Source organism: Bos javanicus, chromosome 9 (assembly GCF_032452875.1).
Source record: "Bos javanicus breed banteng chromosome 9, ARS-OSU_banteng_1.0, whole genome shotgun sequence".
NCBI lineage: Eukaryota > Metazoa > Chordata > Mammalia > Artiodactyla > Bovidae > Bos > Bos javanicus.
The window spans coordinates 83,910,211-83,928,357 of record NC_083876.1 but is presented as its reverse complement, the minus strand read 5'-3'; the positions used below and the strand labels follow the sequence as shown (position 1 = coordinate 83,928,357).

Genomic DNA, 18,147 nt, shown 5'->3' with positions numbered 1-18,147 from the left:
CCACATCTTTCCTAGTATGAAACTAGACATTGATTACAAGAAGAAAACTTGGAAATTCACAGCTATGTGGAGATTAAACAACATGCTACTGACCAACCAATGGGTCAAAGAAGAAATCAACAAAATGCTTTGAGAGAAATAAAATGGAAGTGACAACATAACAAAAATACAACAGATACAACAACAGCAAAACAAATATAATAAGATAATAAAAGTAATTCTAAGAGGTACCTCAAGAAATCAGATCTTAAAAAAACTACCTAACTTCACACCTTAAAGAACTAGAAAAGAAGAACAAATGAAGCCTAAAGTTAGTAGAAGGAAGGTAATAACAAATGTGGTGGTGGTAAGTCACTTCAGTCACGTCTGACTCTTTGAGACCCTATATGGACTGTAGCCCACCAAGCTCCTCTATCCATGGGATCCTCCAGGCAAGAGTATTGGAGTGGATTGCCATGCCCTCTTCCAGGGGATCTTCCCGAATAACAAATATCAGAGTGGAAATAAATGATTGAGAGACTAAAAAGACAATAGAAAAAAATCAAAGAAACTAAGAGCTGGTTTTTTGAAAGGACAGACAAAACTGAAAAGCCCTTAACTGGACTCACTAACAAATACAATCAGAAATGAAACAGACATATTGTACTTAATACACAAAATACAAAGAACCATTAAAGACTATGAGAAACAAATATACAACAAATTGGACAACCTAAAAGAAATGGGTAAATTCCTAGAAACATACCACTTAAAATACAAAGCAACAGAAAATTTGAACAGACCAGGTTTTAATTTTAACTAATTCAAAGTAAAATCTGAATTAATCAATAAAAAGATAATCCAATTAATAAATGGGCAGAGGGGGAGGAGCTAAGATGACAGAGGAATAGAACGGGGAGACCACTTTATCCCCCACAAATTCATCAAAAGAACATTTAAACGCTGAGTAAATTCCATAAAACAATTTCTGAATACCGGCAGAGGACATCAGGCACCTAGAAAAGCAACCCATTGTCTTCGAAAGGAGGTAGGAAAAAATATAAAAGACAAAAAAAGAGACAAAAGAGGGAGGGACGGAGCTCTGTCCCAGGAAGGGAGTCTTAAAAAGAGAGAAGTTTCCAAACACCAGGAAACACTCTCACTGCCAAGTCTGTGCCGAGCCTTGGAAGCACAGAGGGCAACATAACAGGGAGGAAAAATAAATAAACAATTAAAACCCACAGATTACGAGCCCAACAGTAACTCCCCCAGCGGAGAAGCAGTGCAGACGCTGGCACCCGCCACTAGCAAGTGGAGGCTAGGCAGGGAGGCATGGGCTGTATCGCTTAGAGTAAAGATATGGCCTGAATGCCCCGAGTGCTATCTGAGCAAAATAATTTGGGCTAGCAAACCAGACTGTGGGATATCTACCACGTGAAAAGCCAGCCCTAACCTAAGACACCGCCAGGCCCGTGCAGGGGACAAAGGACTGTACAGAGATAGCCGGCTGCAGACCATCCTCCTCCCGTGACAGGCAGCCAGAGCCGGAAGGGGGCAATCGCAGCCCTAGAGAGACATTTTCTACAAAACTGTAAGCAGGCTTCTTTGCTAACTAAGACTTCTTGGGGGTCTGGACTATCAACATCTGCCTGAGAAGGTGCGCTGATTATACACCCAGAAAACCGAGCAGTGGGGAGGCGATAAGTCACAGCAACCGCGCTCACCAAACACCTCATCACCTGAGCTGCTTGGACCTGGGAAGGGCACAAAACGCAGGCCCAACCAAGTCTGTGCCTCTGAGGACTACCCGAGTGCCTGAACCTGAGCGGCTTAGATCTGGGAGGTGCAAGCAGCCCAGGGCCGGCGTCAGATGGTTCCCGGTGAGCAACCTAGAGCCTGAGCAGTGTGGGCAGGGAGGGTACATGCGCCTTGAGCGGGGGCAGGCCCAGTGTGGCTGAGACACTGCGGGCACACGCCAGTGTTATTTGTTTGCAGCGTCCCTCCCGTCCCACAGTGCGACTGAACAAGTGAGCCTAAAAAAAAAAAAAAAAAAGTGTCCACCACCGCCCCCTTGGTATCAGGGTGGAAATCAGACACTGAAGAGACCAGCAAACAGAAGAAGCTATAACGGAGGGAACCACCTTGGAAGAGACAAGCAATAGATTAAAACCCTGTCCTTAGTACCGACTACATAGGAAGGGGCCCATAGATCTTAATATAAGAAATATAAGAAATATAAGCCGGACCAAGGAACTAGCCAAAAATGAACTGACCCCACAATACCCACAACAACACCAGAGAAAGTCCTAGATACATTTTTACTATTTTTATGATCTTTCTTTCTTTCTTTTAATTTAAAAAAAATTTTAAGTCCTCTATTACTCCTTTAATTTTTCACTTTTATAACCTACTATTACTTGGCAAAAAAAAAAGACCCTATTTTTTTGAAAAGCAAACTTCATATATATATATTTTTTATAATTTTTGTGACCTTGTTTTTTTTTTTCCTTTTCTCTTTCTTTCTTTTTTCTTTTTTCTTCTTTTTTTTAACATTGTATTTTTGAAATTCCAAACTTGACTCTAGATTTTTAATTTTAGCTTTTTGGTATTTGTTTTCAATTTTGTACCTATTTTTTTTTTAATAATTTTTGTGACTTTTTTTTCTCTCTTTCTTTCTCTTCTTCTTTTCTTTAACATTGTATTTCTGAAATTCCAAACTCTACTCTAGATTTTTAATTTATGCTTTTTGGTATTTGTTATCAATTTTGTACCTATATTTTCTTCATAATTTTTGTGACTTTATTTGTTTTTATTTGTTTTCTCTTTCTTTTTCTTCTTCTTTACTTTAGCATTGTATTTTTGAAATTCCAAACTCTACTCTAGATTTTTAACTTTTGCTTTTTGGTATTTGTTATCAATTTTGTACCTATATTTTCTTTATAATTTTTGTGACTTTGTTTGTTTTTGTTTGTTTGTTTTCTCTTTCTTTTCCTTGTTCTTTTCTTTAACACTGTATTTTTGAAATTCCAAACACTACTCTAGAGTTTTAAATTTTGCTTTTAGGTATTTGTTACCAATTTTGTACCTTTAAGAACCCAATCTTCAGTACCCATTTTTAACTAGGGAGCGAGATTACTGGCTTGACTGCTCTCTCACCCTTTGGACTCTCCTTTTTCTCCACCAGGTCGCCTGTGTCTCCTCTCTAACCCCTCTCTACTCTACCCAACTCTGTGAATTTCTGTGTGTTCCAGACAGTGGAGAACACTTAGGGAACTGATTACTGGCTGGATCTGTCTCTCTCCTTTTCATTCCCCCCTTTTATCCTCCTGGCCACCTCTGTCTCCTTCCTCCCTCTTCTCTTCTCTTCTCTGTATAACTCCGTGAACATCTCTGAGCAGTCCAGTTGTAGAGTGCACATAAGGAAGTGATTACTGGCTAGCCCACTCTCTCCTCTATTGATTCCACCTCATCATTCGGGTCACCTCTGACTTCCTCCTCCCTCTTCTCTTCTCCACCTCATCATTTGGGTCTCTCCTCTACTGATTCCACCTCATCATTCGGGTCACCTCTGACTCCCTCCTCCCTCTTCTCTTCTCCATGTAATGCTGTGAACCTCTCTGGGTAACCTCACAGTGAAGAAACTTTTCATCTTTAACCTAGACGTTTTATCAATGGTGTTGTATAGAAGGAGAAGTTTTGAGACTACTGTAAAAATAAGACTGATAACTGGAAGCAGGAGGCTTAAGTCCAAACCCTGACTCCAGGGAACTCCTGACTCCAGGGAACATTAATTGACAGGAGCTCATCAAACGCCTCCATACCTACACTGAAACCAAGCACCACACAAGGGCCAACAAGTTCCAGGGCAAGACATACCAAGCAAATTCTACAGCAACACAGGAACACAGCCCTGAGCTCCAATATATAGGCTGCCCAAAGTTACTCCAAAACCATAGACATCTCATAACTCATTACTGGACATTCCATTGCACTCCAGAGAGAAGAAATCCAGCTCCACCCACCAGAACACTGACACAAGCTTCCCTAACCAAGAAATCTTGACAAGCCACCTGTACAAACCCACACACAGTGAGGAAGTGCCACAATAAAGAGAACTCCACAAACTGCCAGAATACAGAAAGGACACCCCAAACTCAGCAATTTAAACAAGATGAAGAGACAGAGGAATACCCAGCAGGTAAAGGAACAGGATAAATGCCCACCTAACCAAACAAAAGAGGAAGAGATAGGGAATCTACCTGATAAAGAATTTCAAATAATGATAGTGAAATTGATCCAAAAATCTTGAAATCAAAATGGAATCACAGATAAATAGCCTGGAGACAAGGATTGAGAAGATGCAAGAAAGGTTTAACAAGGACCTAGAAGAAATAAAAAAGAGTCAATATATAATGAATAATGCAATAAATGAGATCAAAAACACTCTGGAGGCAACAAATAGTGGAATAACAGAGGCAGAAATAGGATTAGTGAATTAGAAGATAGAATGGTAGAAATAAATCAATCAGAGAGGAAAAAAGAAAAATGAATTAAAAGAAATGAGGACAATCTCAGAGACCTCTAGGACAATATTAAATGCTACAACATTCAAATCATAGGAGTCCCAGAAGAATAAGACAAAAAGAAAGACCATGAGAAAATACTTGAGGAGATAATAGTTGAAAACTTTTCTAAAATGGGGAAGGAAATAATCACTCAAGTCCAAGAAACCCAGAGAGTCCCAAACAGAATAAACCCAAGGCGAAACACCCCAAGACACATATTAATCAAATTAACAAAGATCAAACACAAAGAACAAATATTAAAAGCATCAAGGGAAAAACAACAAATAACACACAAGGGAATGCCCATAAGGATAACAGCTGATCTTTCAATAGAAACTCTTCAGGCCAGGAGGGAATGGCAAGACATACTTAAAGTGATGAAAGAAAATAACCTACAGCCCAGATTATTGCACCCAGCAAGGATTACTTTCAAATATGAAGGAGAAATCAAAAGCTTTACAGACAAGCAAAAGCTGAGAGAATTCGGCACCACCAAACCAGCTCTCCAACAAATGCTAAAGGATATTCTCTAGACAGGAAACACAAAAAGGGTGTATAAATTCGAACCCAAAACAATAAAGTAAATGGCAACGGGATCATACTTATCAATAATTACCTTAAATGTAAATGGGTTGAATGCCTCAACCAAAAGACAAAGACTGGCTGAATGGATACAAAAGCAAAACCCCTACATATGTTGTCTACAAGAGACCCACCTCAAACAGGGGACACATACAGACTGAAAGTGAAGGGCTGGAAAAAGATTTTCCATGCAAATAGGGACCAAAAGAAAGCAGGAGTAGCAATACTCATATCAGATAAAATAGACTTTAAAACAAAGGTTGTGAAAAGAGACAAGGTCACTACATAATGATCAAAGGATCAATCCAAGAAGAAGATATAACAATTATAAATATATATGCACCCAACATAGGAGCACTGCAATATGTAAGACAAATGCTCACAAGTATGAAAGGAGAAATTAACAATAACACAATAATAGTGGGAGACTTTAATACCCCACTCACACCTATGGATAGATCAACTAAACAGAAAATTAACAAGGAAACACAAACTTTAAATGATACAATAGACCAGTTAGACCTAATTGATATCTATAGGACATTCATCCCAAAACAATGAATTTCACCTTTTTCTCAAGTGCACACAGAACCTTCTCCAGGATAGATCACATCCTGGGCCATAAGTCTAGCCTTGGTAAATTCAAAAAAATTGAAATCATTCCAAGCATCTTTTCTGACCACAATGCAGTAAGATTAGATCTCAATTACAGGAGAAAAACTATTAAAAATTCCAACATATGGAGGCTGAACAACACGCTGCTGAATAACCAACAAATCACAGAAGAAATAAAAAAAAGAAATCAAAATTTGCATAGAAATGAATGCAAATGAAAACACAAGAACACAAAACTTATGGGACACTGTAAAAGCAGTCCTAAGGGGAAAGTTCATAGCAATACAGGCATACCTCAAGAAACAAGAAAAAAGTCAAATAAATAACCTAACTCTACACCTAAAGCAACTAGAAAAGGAAGAAATGAAGAACCCCAGGGTTAGTAGAAGGAAACAAATCTTAAAAATTAGGGCAGAAATAAATGCAAAAGAAACAAAAGAGACCATAGCAAAAATCAACAAAGCCAAAAGCTGGTTCTTTGAAAGGATAAATAAAATTGACAAACCATTAGCCAGACTCATCAAGAAACAAAGGGAGAAAAATCAAATCAATAAAATTAGAAATGAAAATGGAGAGATCACAGCAGACAACACAGAAATACAAAGGATCATAAGAGACTACTATCAGCAATTATATACCAATAAAATGGACAACGTGGAAGAAACAGACAAATTCTTAGAAAAGTACAACTTTTCAAAACTGGATCAGGAAGAAATAGAAAATCTTAACAGACCCATCACAAGCACGGAAATTGAAACTGTAATCAGAAATCTTCCATCAAACAAAAGCCCAGGTCCAGACGGCTTCACAGCTGAATTCTACCAAAAATTTAGAGAAGAGGTAACACCTATCCTACTCAAACTCTTCCAGAAAATTGCAGAGGAAGGTAAACTTCCAAACTCATTCTAGGAGGCCACCATCACCCTAATACCAAAATCTGACAAAGATGCCACAAAAAAAGAAAACTACAGGCCAATATCACTGATGAACATAGATGCAAAAATCCTTAACAAAATTCTAGCAATCAGAATCCAACAACACATTAAAAAGATCATACACCATGACCAAGTGGGCTTTATCCCAGGGATGCAAGGATTCTTCAATATCCGCAAATCAATCAATGTAATACACCACATTAACAAATTGAAAAATAAAAACCATATGATTATCTCAATAGATGCAGAGAAAGCCTTTGACAAAGTTCAACATCCATTTATGATAAAAACTCTCCAGAAAGCAGGAATAGAAGAAATATACCTCAACATAATAAAAGCCATATATGACAAACCCACAGCAAATATTATCCTCAACGGTGAAAAATTGAAAGCATTTCCTCTAAAGTCAGGAACAAGACAAGGGTGCCCACTTTCACCATTACTATTCAACATAGGTTTGGAAGTTTTGGCCATAGCAATCAGAGCAGAAAAAGAAATAAAAGGAATCCAAATTGGAAAAGAAGAAGTAAAACTCTCACTGTTTGCAGATAACATGATCCTCTACATAGAAAACCCTAAAGACTCCACCAGAAAATTACTAGAACTAATCAATGAACATAGTAAAGTTGCAGGATATAAACTCAACACACAGAAATCCCTTGCATTCCTATGCACTAATAATGAGAAAATAGAAAGAGAAATTAAGGAAACAATTCCATTCACCATTGCAATGAAAAGAATAAAATACTTATGAATATATCTACCTAAAGAAACAAAAGACCTATATATAGAAAACTATAAAACACTGGTGAAAGAAATCAAAGAGGACACTAACAGATGGAGAAATATACCATGTTCATGGATTGGAAGAATCAATATAGTGAAAATGAGTATACTAGCCAAAGCAATTTATAGATTCAATGCAATCCCTATCAAGCTACCAACGGTATTCTTCACAGAGCTAGAACAAATAATTTCACAATTTGTATGGAAATACATAAAACCTCGAATAGCCAAAGAAATCTTGAGAAAGAAGAATGGAACTGGAGGAATCCACCTGCCTGACTTCAGGCTCTACTACAAAGCCACAGTCATCAAGACTGTATGGTACTGGCACAAAGACAGAAATATAGATCAATGGAACAAAATAGAAAGCCCAGAGATAAATCCACGCACCTATGGACACCTTATCTTTGACAAAGGAGGTAAGAATATACAATGGATTAAAGACAATCTCTTTAACAAGTGGTGCTGGGAAAACTGGTCAACCACTTGTAAAAGAATGAAACTAGAACACTTCCTAACACCATACACAAAAATAAACTCAAAATGGATTAAAGATCTAAATGTAAGACCAGAAACTATAAAACTCCTAGAGGAGAACATAGGCAAAACACTCTCTGACATACATCACAGCAGGATCCTCTATGACCCACCTCCCAGAATATTGGAAATAAAAGCAAAAATAAACAAATGGGTCCTAATTAACCTTAAAAGCTTCTGCACAACAAAGGAAATTATAAGCAAGGTGAAAAGACAGCCTGCAGAATGGGAGAAAATAATAGCAAATGAAGCAACTGACAAACAACTAATCTCAAAAATATACAAGCAACTCCTACAGCTCAATTCCAGAAAAATAAATGACCCAATCAAAAGATGGGCCAAAGAACTAAATAGACATTTCTCCAAAGAAGACATACAGATGGCTAACAAACACATGAAAAGATGCTCAACATCACTCATTATCAGAGAAATGCAAATCAAAACCACTATGAGGTACCATTTCACGCCAGTCAGAACAGCTGCGGTCCAAAAGTCTACAAGCAATAAATGCTGGAGAGGGTGTGGAGGAAAGGGAACCCTCTTACACTGTTGGTGGGAATGCAAACTAGTACAGCCACTACGGAGAACAGTGTGGAGATTCCTTAAAAAACTGGGAATAGAACAGCCTTATGACCCAGCAATCCCACTGCTGGGCATACACACTGAGGAAACCAGAAGGGAAAGAGACACGTGTACCCCAATGTTCATTGCAGCACTGTTTATAATAGCCCGGACATGGAAGCAACCTAGATGTCTATCAGCAGATGAATGGATAAGAAAGCAGTGGTACATATACACAATGGAGTATTACTCAGCCATTAAAAAGAATACATTTGAATCAGTTCTAATGAGGTGGATGAAACTGGAGCCTATTATACAGAGTGAAGTAAGCCAGAAAGAAAAACACCAATACAGTATACTAACGCATATATATGGAATTTAGAAAGATGGTAACAATAACCCTGTATACGAGACAGCAAAAGAGACACTGATGTATAGAACAGTCTTTTGGACTCTGTGGGAGAGGGAGAGGGTGGGATGATTTGGGAGAATGGCATTGAAACATGTATAATATCATATATGAAACGAGTCGCCAGTCCAGGTTCGATGCACAATACTGGATGCTTGGGGCTGGTGCACTGGGATGACCCAGAGGGATGGTATGGGGAGGGAGGAGGGAGGAGGGTCCAGGATGGGGAACATGTGTATACCTGTGGCAGATTCATTTTTATATATGGAAAAACCAATACAATATTGTAAAGTTAAAAAATAAATAAATATTTACATTTCCCCTAAAAAATAAAAAATAAAAAAAATAAATGGGCAGAGGATCTGAACAGACATATTTCCAAGGAAGATAAACCAATGGTCAACAGGTACAACAAAACGTGCTAAACATCACTAGTCATCATAAGTCAAACCCACAACGAGTTACAACCTCACATGCATACTGCTGCTGCTGCTGCTAAGTCGCGTCAGTTGTGTCCAACTCTGAGAGACCCCACAGACGGCACTCAACAGGCTCCTCCGTCCCTGGGATTCTCCAGGCAAGAATACTGGAGTGGGTTGCCATTTCCTTCTCCATGCATACTAGTTATCATCAAAAAGACAAGAAATGACAAGCATTGGCAAGGATATGGAGCAAGAGGGACCCTTGGACACTGTTGGTAGGAACATAAGTTGATATAGCCAGTATGGAAAACAGTATGGAATTTCCTCAAAAAATTAAAAATAGAACTATCACATAGTCCCACAATTCCACTTCTGGGTATTTATCCATAGGAAATGAAAGCACGAACTCAAAAAGACAGAAGTTTGTCAAAAAGAACAATCTTATGTTCCCTGCAATGTTATTTACAGTAGCCAAGATGTCTATGAATGGATGAATGAAGTGTAGTATTCATATACACAATGTAACATTGTTTATTCATAAAAAAAAATGGAAAGAAATCTCGCCATTTGAAACAATGTGGATGGACTTTGAGGACATTAGTAGTGGTGGTTTAGTTGCTCAGTCGGGTCTGACTCTTGCAACCCCATGGACTGTAGCCTGCCAGGCTCCTCTGTCCATGGGATTTCCCAGACAAAAATAATGGAGTGGGTTGTCATTTCCTTTTCTAGGGGATCTTCCTGAAGCAGGAATAGAACCTGGGCCTCCTGCATTGCAGATGGCTTCTTTACTGACTGAGCTGTGAAAGAAGCCCCTTGAGGACATTATAGTAAGTGATATACATCAAAGAAAGACAAATATTGTATGATTTGTTTCACTTATATATGGAATCTGAAAACAAACACACTCATGATATAGAGAATAAATTTGTGGTTGCCAGAGGCAAAGGGTGGGATTTGGGCAAAATAGTGAAGGTATTCCAAAAATACAAATTTCCAATTATATAATAAATGCATCAGAGCATTGTAATGCACAGCAGGGTAACTGTGGTTAATAATACAGTAGTGTAAAAGTAGACCTTAAAAGTTTTCACCACAAGAAAAAAAAATTATAACCACGTGTGGTGATACCTGTTAACTAGATCTGTGCTGACCATTTCTTAATATATAAAAAACATTGAATTACTATGTTGTATGCATTAATGCTAAGTTGCTTCAGCTATGTCTGACTCTGACCACATGGACCTCAGCCCACCAGACTCCTCTGTCCATGAGGATTCTCCAGGCAAGAATTATTGCAGATGGTGACTGCAGCCATGAAATTAAAAGATGCTTTGCATCTTTGATTGCAAAAAAAGCTATGACAAACTTAGATAGCATATTAAAAAGCAGAGACAGATTTTCTTTCTTGGGCACCAAAATCACTGCAGACTGTGACTGCAGAAATTAACAGACACTTGCTCCTTGGAAGAAAAGCTATGACAAACCTAGACAGCATATTCAAAAGCAGAGACATTACTTTGTCAACAAATGTCTGTCTAGTCAAATCTATGGTTTTTCTAGTAGTCCTGTATAGATGTGAAAGTTGCACCATTAAGAAAGCTGAGCACTGAAGAATTGATGCTTTGGAACTGTGGTGTTGGAGAAGATTGCAAGGAGATCAAACCAATCAATCCTAAAGGAAAATAACCCTGAATATTCATTGAAAGGACTGATGCTGAAACTCCAATATTTTGGCCACCGGATGGGAAGAACTGACTCATTAGAAAAGACCCTAATACTGGGAAAGATTGAAGGCAGGAGGAGAAGGGAATGACAGAGGACGAGATGGTTGAATGGCATCACCGACTCGATGGACATGAGTTTGAGCAAGCTCCTGGAGTCAGTGATGGACAGGGAAGCTTGGCATGCTGCAGTCTATGGGGTTGCAAAGAGTCGGACACGACTGAGCGACTGAACTGACCTGAACTCCATAGTTCTCCTCAGTATGCTCTTGCTATCCTATATCCTTTCCTTAGTGAATGAATAAGCACAATCACATTTTGGGTTCACCTGTATGTGTATGTAACCCTCAACTCATAAGCTCCAGCTCAAACCTCTCTGCAGATAACCAGGCTCACGTGTACAACCATCTAATAGACATCTATTCAAAACCAAATCAATTGATCAACCAACAAAAACATCCTGTTACCATCTTCTACTTTTCAGTCAACTTAGAAAAGTGAGAATGATCAAGTCTCTTAGCATGAAACTCTCCTCAAATAAAAAAATATATCCCGTTGATCCTTCTTCCTCCTACTGCAGTAGACAACCCTTTCAACATTCTTTTTTTTTTAATGTTTTGTTTTATCTTTTCTTTTTTAAACATTTATTTATTTGGCTGCACCGGGTCTTCGTTGCCGCACTTGGAACCTTCCATCTTCATTACGGCATGCGGGATCTTCAGTCGTGTCATATGAACCCTTAGTTGCAGCAGGTGGGATCTAGTTCCCTGACCAGGGATCAATCCGGGGCCCCCTGCATTGGGAACGTGGAGTTTTAGCCTCAGGACCACCAGGGAAGTCCCCCTTTCTCCATTTTTATCAGTTTTTTCCATAGAAGCCCTTCTGCAATACTGCACAGACCAGTTTCCCTGCTCCAGTCACATATCTGTCCTCCTGCTCTGAGCAAGACTCCAAACTCACAAGCCTGATGGAGATCATCTTCCTGTATAAAAATCTCTCAGCAACATTCTGTTGTGAATTTCTTAACTTCGTCTGTTTTGCTCCTGTACACCTCTCCACCGCCTTCTCATCTCTTCTCTAGAATCCAGCAGTCATAATCCACTCCTGCAGATTCATGTGCTTTTCTGGGAGTACACCATGCTGTCTTGCACTTCCATGCTATTCTTTCTTCTCTGAGTTGGCTTCCCTGCCCCAGTAAGCCTCACTAGTTTCCACTAATTCTTTGAGATCAGTTTAAGCATTACTTTCTGAGGAAATTAAGCTATATGTTCCTGCACTGGATTACCAAAGAATCTTTTACACACTTCTAGTTTAGCCTTTTAAAGTATTTTTAAAATTATTCTATCAACAAACATTTATTCAGACCATACTGTGTACCGGTCATGCAGTGTCATTTTTTCTAAGCACAGGAAGTCTCAACATTGAGAAAGACAAAAAAAGAGTTTCTATTCTCATACACCGTACCATCTCAGTGGAAGATGGAAGGCAGACTGTGGAAGGTAGTGATAACTTTCATAATGAAAATTAATAAACAATGGGCTATGGAATCATTTGGAAAAGAAATTATTTAAACCTAGATGGCTGAAAAGGTTTTTCTGAGGAGTTGATATTTAAGCCTGGTGAGATCTAAGTGTTATGATATATCCAGCCAAGTAAATATCTGATGGAAGATCATTTAAGGCATAAAGAAAGAACAGTTCAGGTTAAGACCCTAGGGGATAATGATTTTAGAACATTTGAGAAGTGGAATGAAGATGTGGGAGGCCAGGTAGGGTTTTTTGTTTTGTTTTATGCATTTAATCCCCAAAGGCTCTGCAACCTAAGTAGTGCAATCATAATTGAGGTATAAGAGAAGGTTGCAAATTTTATGTAGTCACAAATGATAGACTAGGAAATACTAAAATCAGGATTAAAACGGATCTTTCTGAATCCAAAACCATGTGTTTTTTCCACCTACAATGTAACCAATGTTATATTGTGAAAAAGAAATATTCAAATCCCACAGGATGAGACTATACAACTTCTTGGACAGTTAGAATTAAGTATGGGATGGTGGAGTGTTCCATTCTCAAATGAATTACATCAAGATCAGACAAATTTGTGGAGAAAAAAATCATCTCTTCATTTGAAATTGCTAGACTTCTAATATCCACTCTGTGTTTCTAGTATAATACAGAGAGTTACAACTTTTTGTTTTTTGTTTTCAAATGATAAGACAGTGTTAACTGTAGGAAAACATGAGGCAAGGTCAACAATTGCAAATCTAGCAATGTCTCCCTTTGCTACTTCTATGCGAGAGGGAAGGGAAAGGGCTGTCTGTTGAAAACATCACAAAACACTTTTCACCCTATTGATTTTCATATGGAAAAAGTCAGTAGTGAACACAATTTGAAACTTCAATATTCTGATTCTCCTGGACCTCTGTTAAACCATGACCATGACCAGTGAAGTCCCTCAGGGGCTGTCTTGGCACATGGAATCCTTGGTAGTAACAGAAACATCCAACTTCTGAACAGATCATGGCTTTGATCTTATCATTCTCCTGCTTTCCATGCCCTTTTCCTCCCTTCCTCTCAAATCAAACCCAGCCAACAGTAGAGGCTCTGATCAAATCATAACTTTCTCCAGGAAGCCATGCCTGACCTCTTCCTGTATCCTCGGCAGACAGGGATTTCAAATTAAACATTTCTTAACAATCATTATTACAGTTCCATGACATTCTTTTCATTTAAAATTATACACATATATACACATGAATTAACTTTGTAATTTTATAGTGTAATTGCAATTTTAAATTATATGAATAATGTGGCAGAGTATTCAGAATAAAAAATCCTACACATTATGACATAAAGAGAGTACATATCTTTTACTTTTTAATTATATTTAGAAGTAAAATGACAAACTTGAACATCTGAGTCAGTCTCACTTACTTGTCTAGACTTTTCTCTGCTTCCAAAGGTTGATTATTAGCTATCATACATATTTCTATTTAATATTAAATAATCTAGTGATATGCATTAGGGGAAAGAAACTAGCACTAACTATGTCTCTACCACACATCAGCTACTTTTTCCAATACTCTCACCTTTTCAATCCCCAGAACAGCCATATAGGTAATTTTTTACCCCTATTTTACATATGGAAACTCTGGGCCCCCAAAATTATATTACTTGTAACATTTACATGGCTTGAAGTAGGAAGTATAAAAACGTTAATCTAGATATACAGTTCTGAATCCAAATCTCAAGCTTCCCTCCCTTATATCATTTTCATAGACATTTTATAAGCAACCATATATTCATGCAAATTGAGCATCTAAAATAATTCAATTTTAAAAATTAATTTAATTATTAAACTGGTCTTATAATCATGAAAGTATATGAACACTGTTTTCAATTGTCATGCATAATTTCACTGTATGATTCTAGCAAGAGACTATTCACAATTTTTAATTTAATAATTTTCTAATCAAGAATTATTTTGATCTCCTGTTTCTTTACCACCCTCTGATAGATGTCTGATGTTTTCATGTCTCTGGTATCTTTATTGCAGGAAAAATTAATGGAAAATTATAAGTATCCCATCAACATTGAAGATAAAAAATTAGTAAAGTCCATGTTTATAAACCTACCCTCTCTCTACTTCTCCTTACTGATATTGACCATATTATGCCAATAAATACTCTCTTAGGTATCAGAAAATGGTTTTCCATGACAAGATATAAAAAGCTTGCCATAAAAAGCAAGGTCAGTTCTCTTCCAAGAAAAGGCGTCAAGGAGTTTGTCTATCCTCCTAATTTTTCCCTACAAATATTTTAATTTGAACTAAGCAATGGCTAGCTTATCCTGCTGAAAGGATGTTTTAAATGATAGAATCCAAGTGACTAGAACCTGTCTTCAATGTCTTTTAACCTGGACCCTGGAAATGCTAGCTTTCTAACATCAAAGATCAGAGATGATCCAAACTGATAACTGTACTGTGGATTTGATCTTGTAAAAATCAGCATTCTGATTGATGGTATGTTTAGATCTATTGATATAATTATTTTCTATGCACCTTAGTCTGATTAATTTTCAGTGTCAATGGTAATATGGTCAAAACATATGTCTATAATCTTTATGTATGAAACAAAAAATATTTGTGAAATTTTAAGTAAGCTTTGCATTAAATGCTCTTTCTTTATACATAGGCAAACAATTTTTATATATCTAGAATCATATGAGAGAAACACTATGTGCTTTGGCTCCAGAAATATTTAGATTCAAATTTTACCTCTAGGTACAATGTACACAGCTTTAGGGAATTCAACCACTATGAACTTTAGTTTCCTCATTTCTAATGATATATAACACTGAGCTGATAAGGTCATATGGATGATCAAATAAAATCTTTTCAGGACTGTGAGTTTTAACTGGAATAACATATTAAAATGCCTAAGGTCTAATAGGCATTTTAGTGTTATTTATTCCCTAATATGGGTAGCTAATTAAAAGTTGCTTTCATTTTTCTGTACTGAATAAATGTATGAGTATAAAGAGGTCACCTGTAAATATTTTACCATAGTAAATAATTAACATTGTTTTAATATTTGTAATTCAGATATTTAAGGATTAAATTTACTGTATATAAGGAAAAAGAGTTAATCATGCAATTCTCAATAAGTTTTATATAATACTATAACATGCTATTTTCCAAACATTTTGTAAAATGTGGCAATTTTTGAAATTTTCTTTAAGACTAAGAATATTTTAGTTAAAGAAACTTTACTGGGGAAGAAACAAAAAATATATATCAGTAATTTAATGGTCAAACATACTGGAGAGAAATGACTTCTGGTAACCAACCCGTGAGTGCATGAATCACTGTGAACTCTCCCAGTTCTCTCCTCTCTGCCACATGGATGCTGAAAAAGCAAAAACACAATAATACAGTCAATAACATTTGAAAACAGGAAGAGGTCTATAAAAGACAGGAATCTCTAACAAGCAGTGGTAAAAGAATAAATGGGCTCTCCAGATGGCTTAGTGGTAAAGAATCTGCCTGCTAAAGCAGGAGAAGTAGGAGTTTCGGTTCAATCCCTGGGTCAGGAAGATCCCCTGGAGTGGAAATGGCAACCCACTTAAGTATTCTTGCCTGGAAAATTCCATGGACAGAGGAGCCTGGTGAGCTCCAGTCCAAGTGGGGTCACAAAGAGTCAGACACGACTGAACACACACACACACGCACACACACACACACACGATAAGAATAAATGTAGGGGTCCCACTGGTTATAAATGACTGAATAAGAATATACTTTTCCAACACTCAGATGACTTGTTTTGATAAGGCATTTAAATCGATCCCTGATAGCTCAGTTGGTAAAGAATCCGCCTGCAATGCAGGAGACCCTGGTTTGATTCCTGGGCAGGAAGATCCCCTAGAGAAGGGATAGGCTACCCACTCAAGTATTCTTGGGCTTCCCTTGAAGTTTAGCTGGTAAAGAATCCTCCTGCAACGCAAGAGATCTGGGTTTGATGCCTGGGTTCGATGCCGGGGTTGGGAAGATCTCCTGGAGTAGGGAACGGCTACCCACTCCAATATTCTGGCCTGGAAAATTCCACAGGAGGAGCCTGTCAGTCTACAGTCCATGCGGTTGCATAGAGTTGGACACAACTGAGATTTCACTTCACTTCACTTCATATATATAGATGATACATAATCTTTTCTGTATATTCAACATATTATCATATTCTTTTAAAAATAGGGCAGTGTCTTTCCTCTTTCGAGTTTCAGTAATTATCATAAGATTCCTATGAGTCCGTATATTAAGCCAGTCTCACACATGGCAGGGCAAGATGGGCATCACACATTTTTGATAAAATCCTTAGATAATTTTAGAGAAGCCAGAAACATCCATTCTATCTTGTACAAAAGAGTGGATCTGCCCCTATGGCATAAAGTCAATGAGACTGTGATTGATTAACTATCACTCTTCTTATTTTAATCCTTTACTTTTAATATTTTTCTGAAGTGATTAGTCTATTTTCAGTAACACACACAAATATTATATCTATATTTTGCTCAGGAATCAGAGCTTCAGTTCAACCTTATGCCAGTGGTGGTGACTGATGGTATTGATTGGTATACATGTTTTTTAATTCAGAAAGAAATATTAGTCACACACTCCATCATTCAGAAATTTATATTGGTTTTTTGTTTGCAGATTATAAACTGTGATGTGTCCACATATCTCCAAGATAACAAATATCTGCTGCTGCTAAGTCGCTTCAGTCGTGTCCGACGCTGTGCGACCCCATAGACGGCAGCCCAACAGGCTCCCCCGTTCCTGGGATTCTCCAGGCAAGAACACTGGAGTGGGTTGCCATTTCCTTCTCCAATGCGTAAAAGTGAAAAGTGAAAGGGAAGTCTCTCAGAGGTGTCGGACCCTCAGCGACCCCAAGGACTGCAGCCTTCCAGGCTCCTCTGTCCATGGGATTTTCCAGGCAAGAGTACTGGAGTTGGGTGCCATTGCCTTTGTAGATATTCACAGTCTAACCTCCTTTTTGAATAATCATATTTAGGAGGTGACTGTACGAAGCTCATAAAAGTAGTGTTATTTCCTCTGCACATGTCACAGTGATATTTAAATAACTACTAAATATTAATTTTTAGTGTAGAAAGCTAAAACTCACATTAAGAAATTCACTATCTACTGTAAAATCTGAGAAAAACTTTTGGACAAATATAAATTGGACCACATAGTGATTTCCACTTCAAGGTCTAAGAAGCATCCTGCATTAAGCCTGGTCCTTTATTTACAAGTTGGATTCGTTTGTTTTTCAAAAATAACCATAATGCCATTTCTCAAGTTTTTTTAAAATTCTACTGTAGCTTTAAGAAAGATAAAAATGCCACTCCGATTATTCGGGTCAAGCATTTACTGCTTCACTGGCCTGGCTGCTCTCATTCTCAGAACTTCAAGTTAGATCTGAGAATTAGGAACATTATTTCCTTTCAAAGATAAACAAACATAGTTGTTACCATTTTAAAT

At 37.6% G+C, this 18,147-nt stretch overlaps 1 protein-coding gene across 3 annotated transcripts in view; it reads right to left on the bottom strand.

The window, feature by feature from the left end:
• Nucleotides 1-18,147, bottom strand: part of ADGB (androglobin) — a 203,825-nt gene that overhangs the window by 121,366 nt on the left and 64,312 nt on the right. For all 3 annotated transcript variants that reach the window (XR_009738581.1, XM_061428240.1, XM_061428239.1), the window contains exon 7: nt 15,932-16,018. Coding sequence is in view for 2 of the 3 variants with exons in the window: in XM_061428240.1 (XP_061284224.1) it covers nt 15,932-16,018 (87 nt within the window). In the remaining variant the exon portion in view is untranslated. The remainder of the gene's footprint in view (nt 1-15,931; nt 16,019-18,147) is intronic.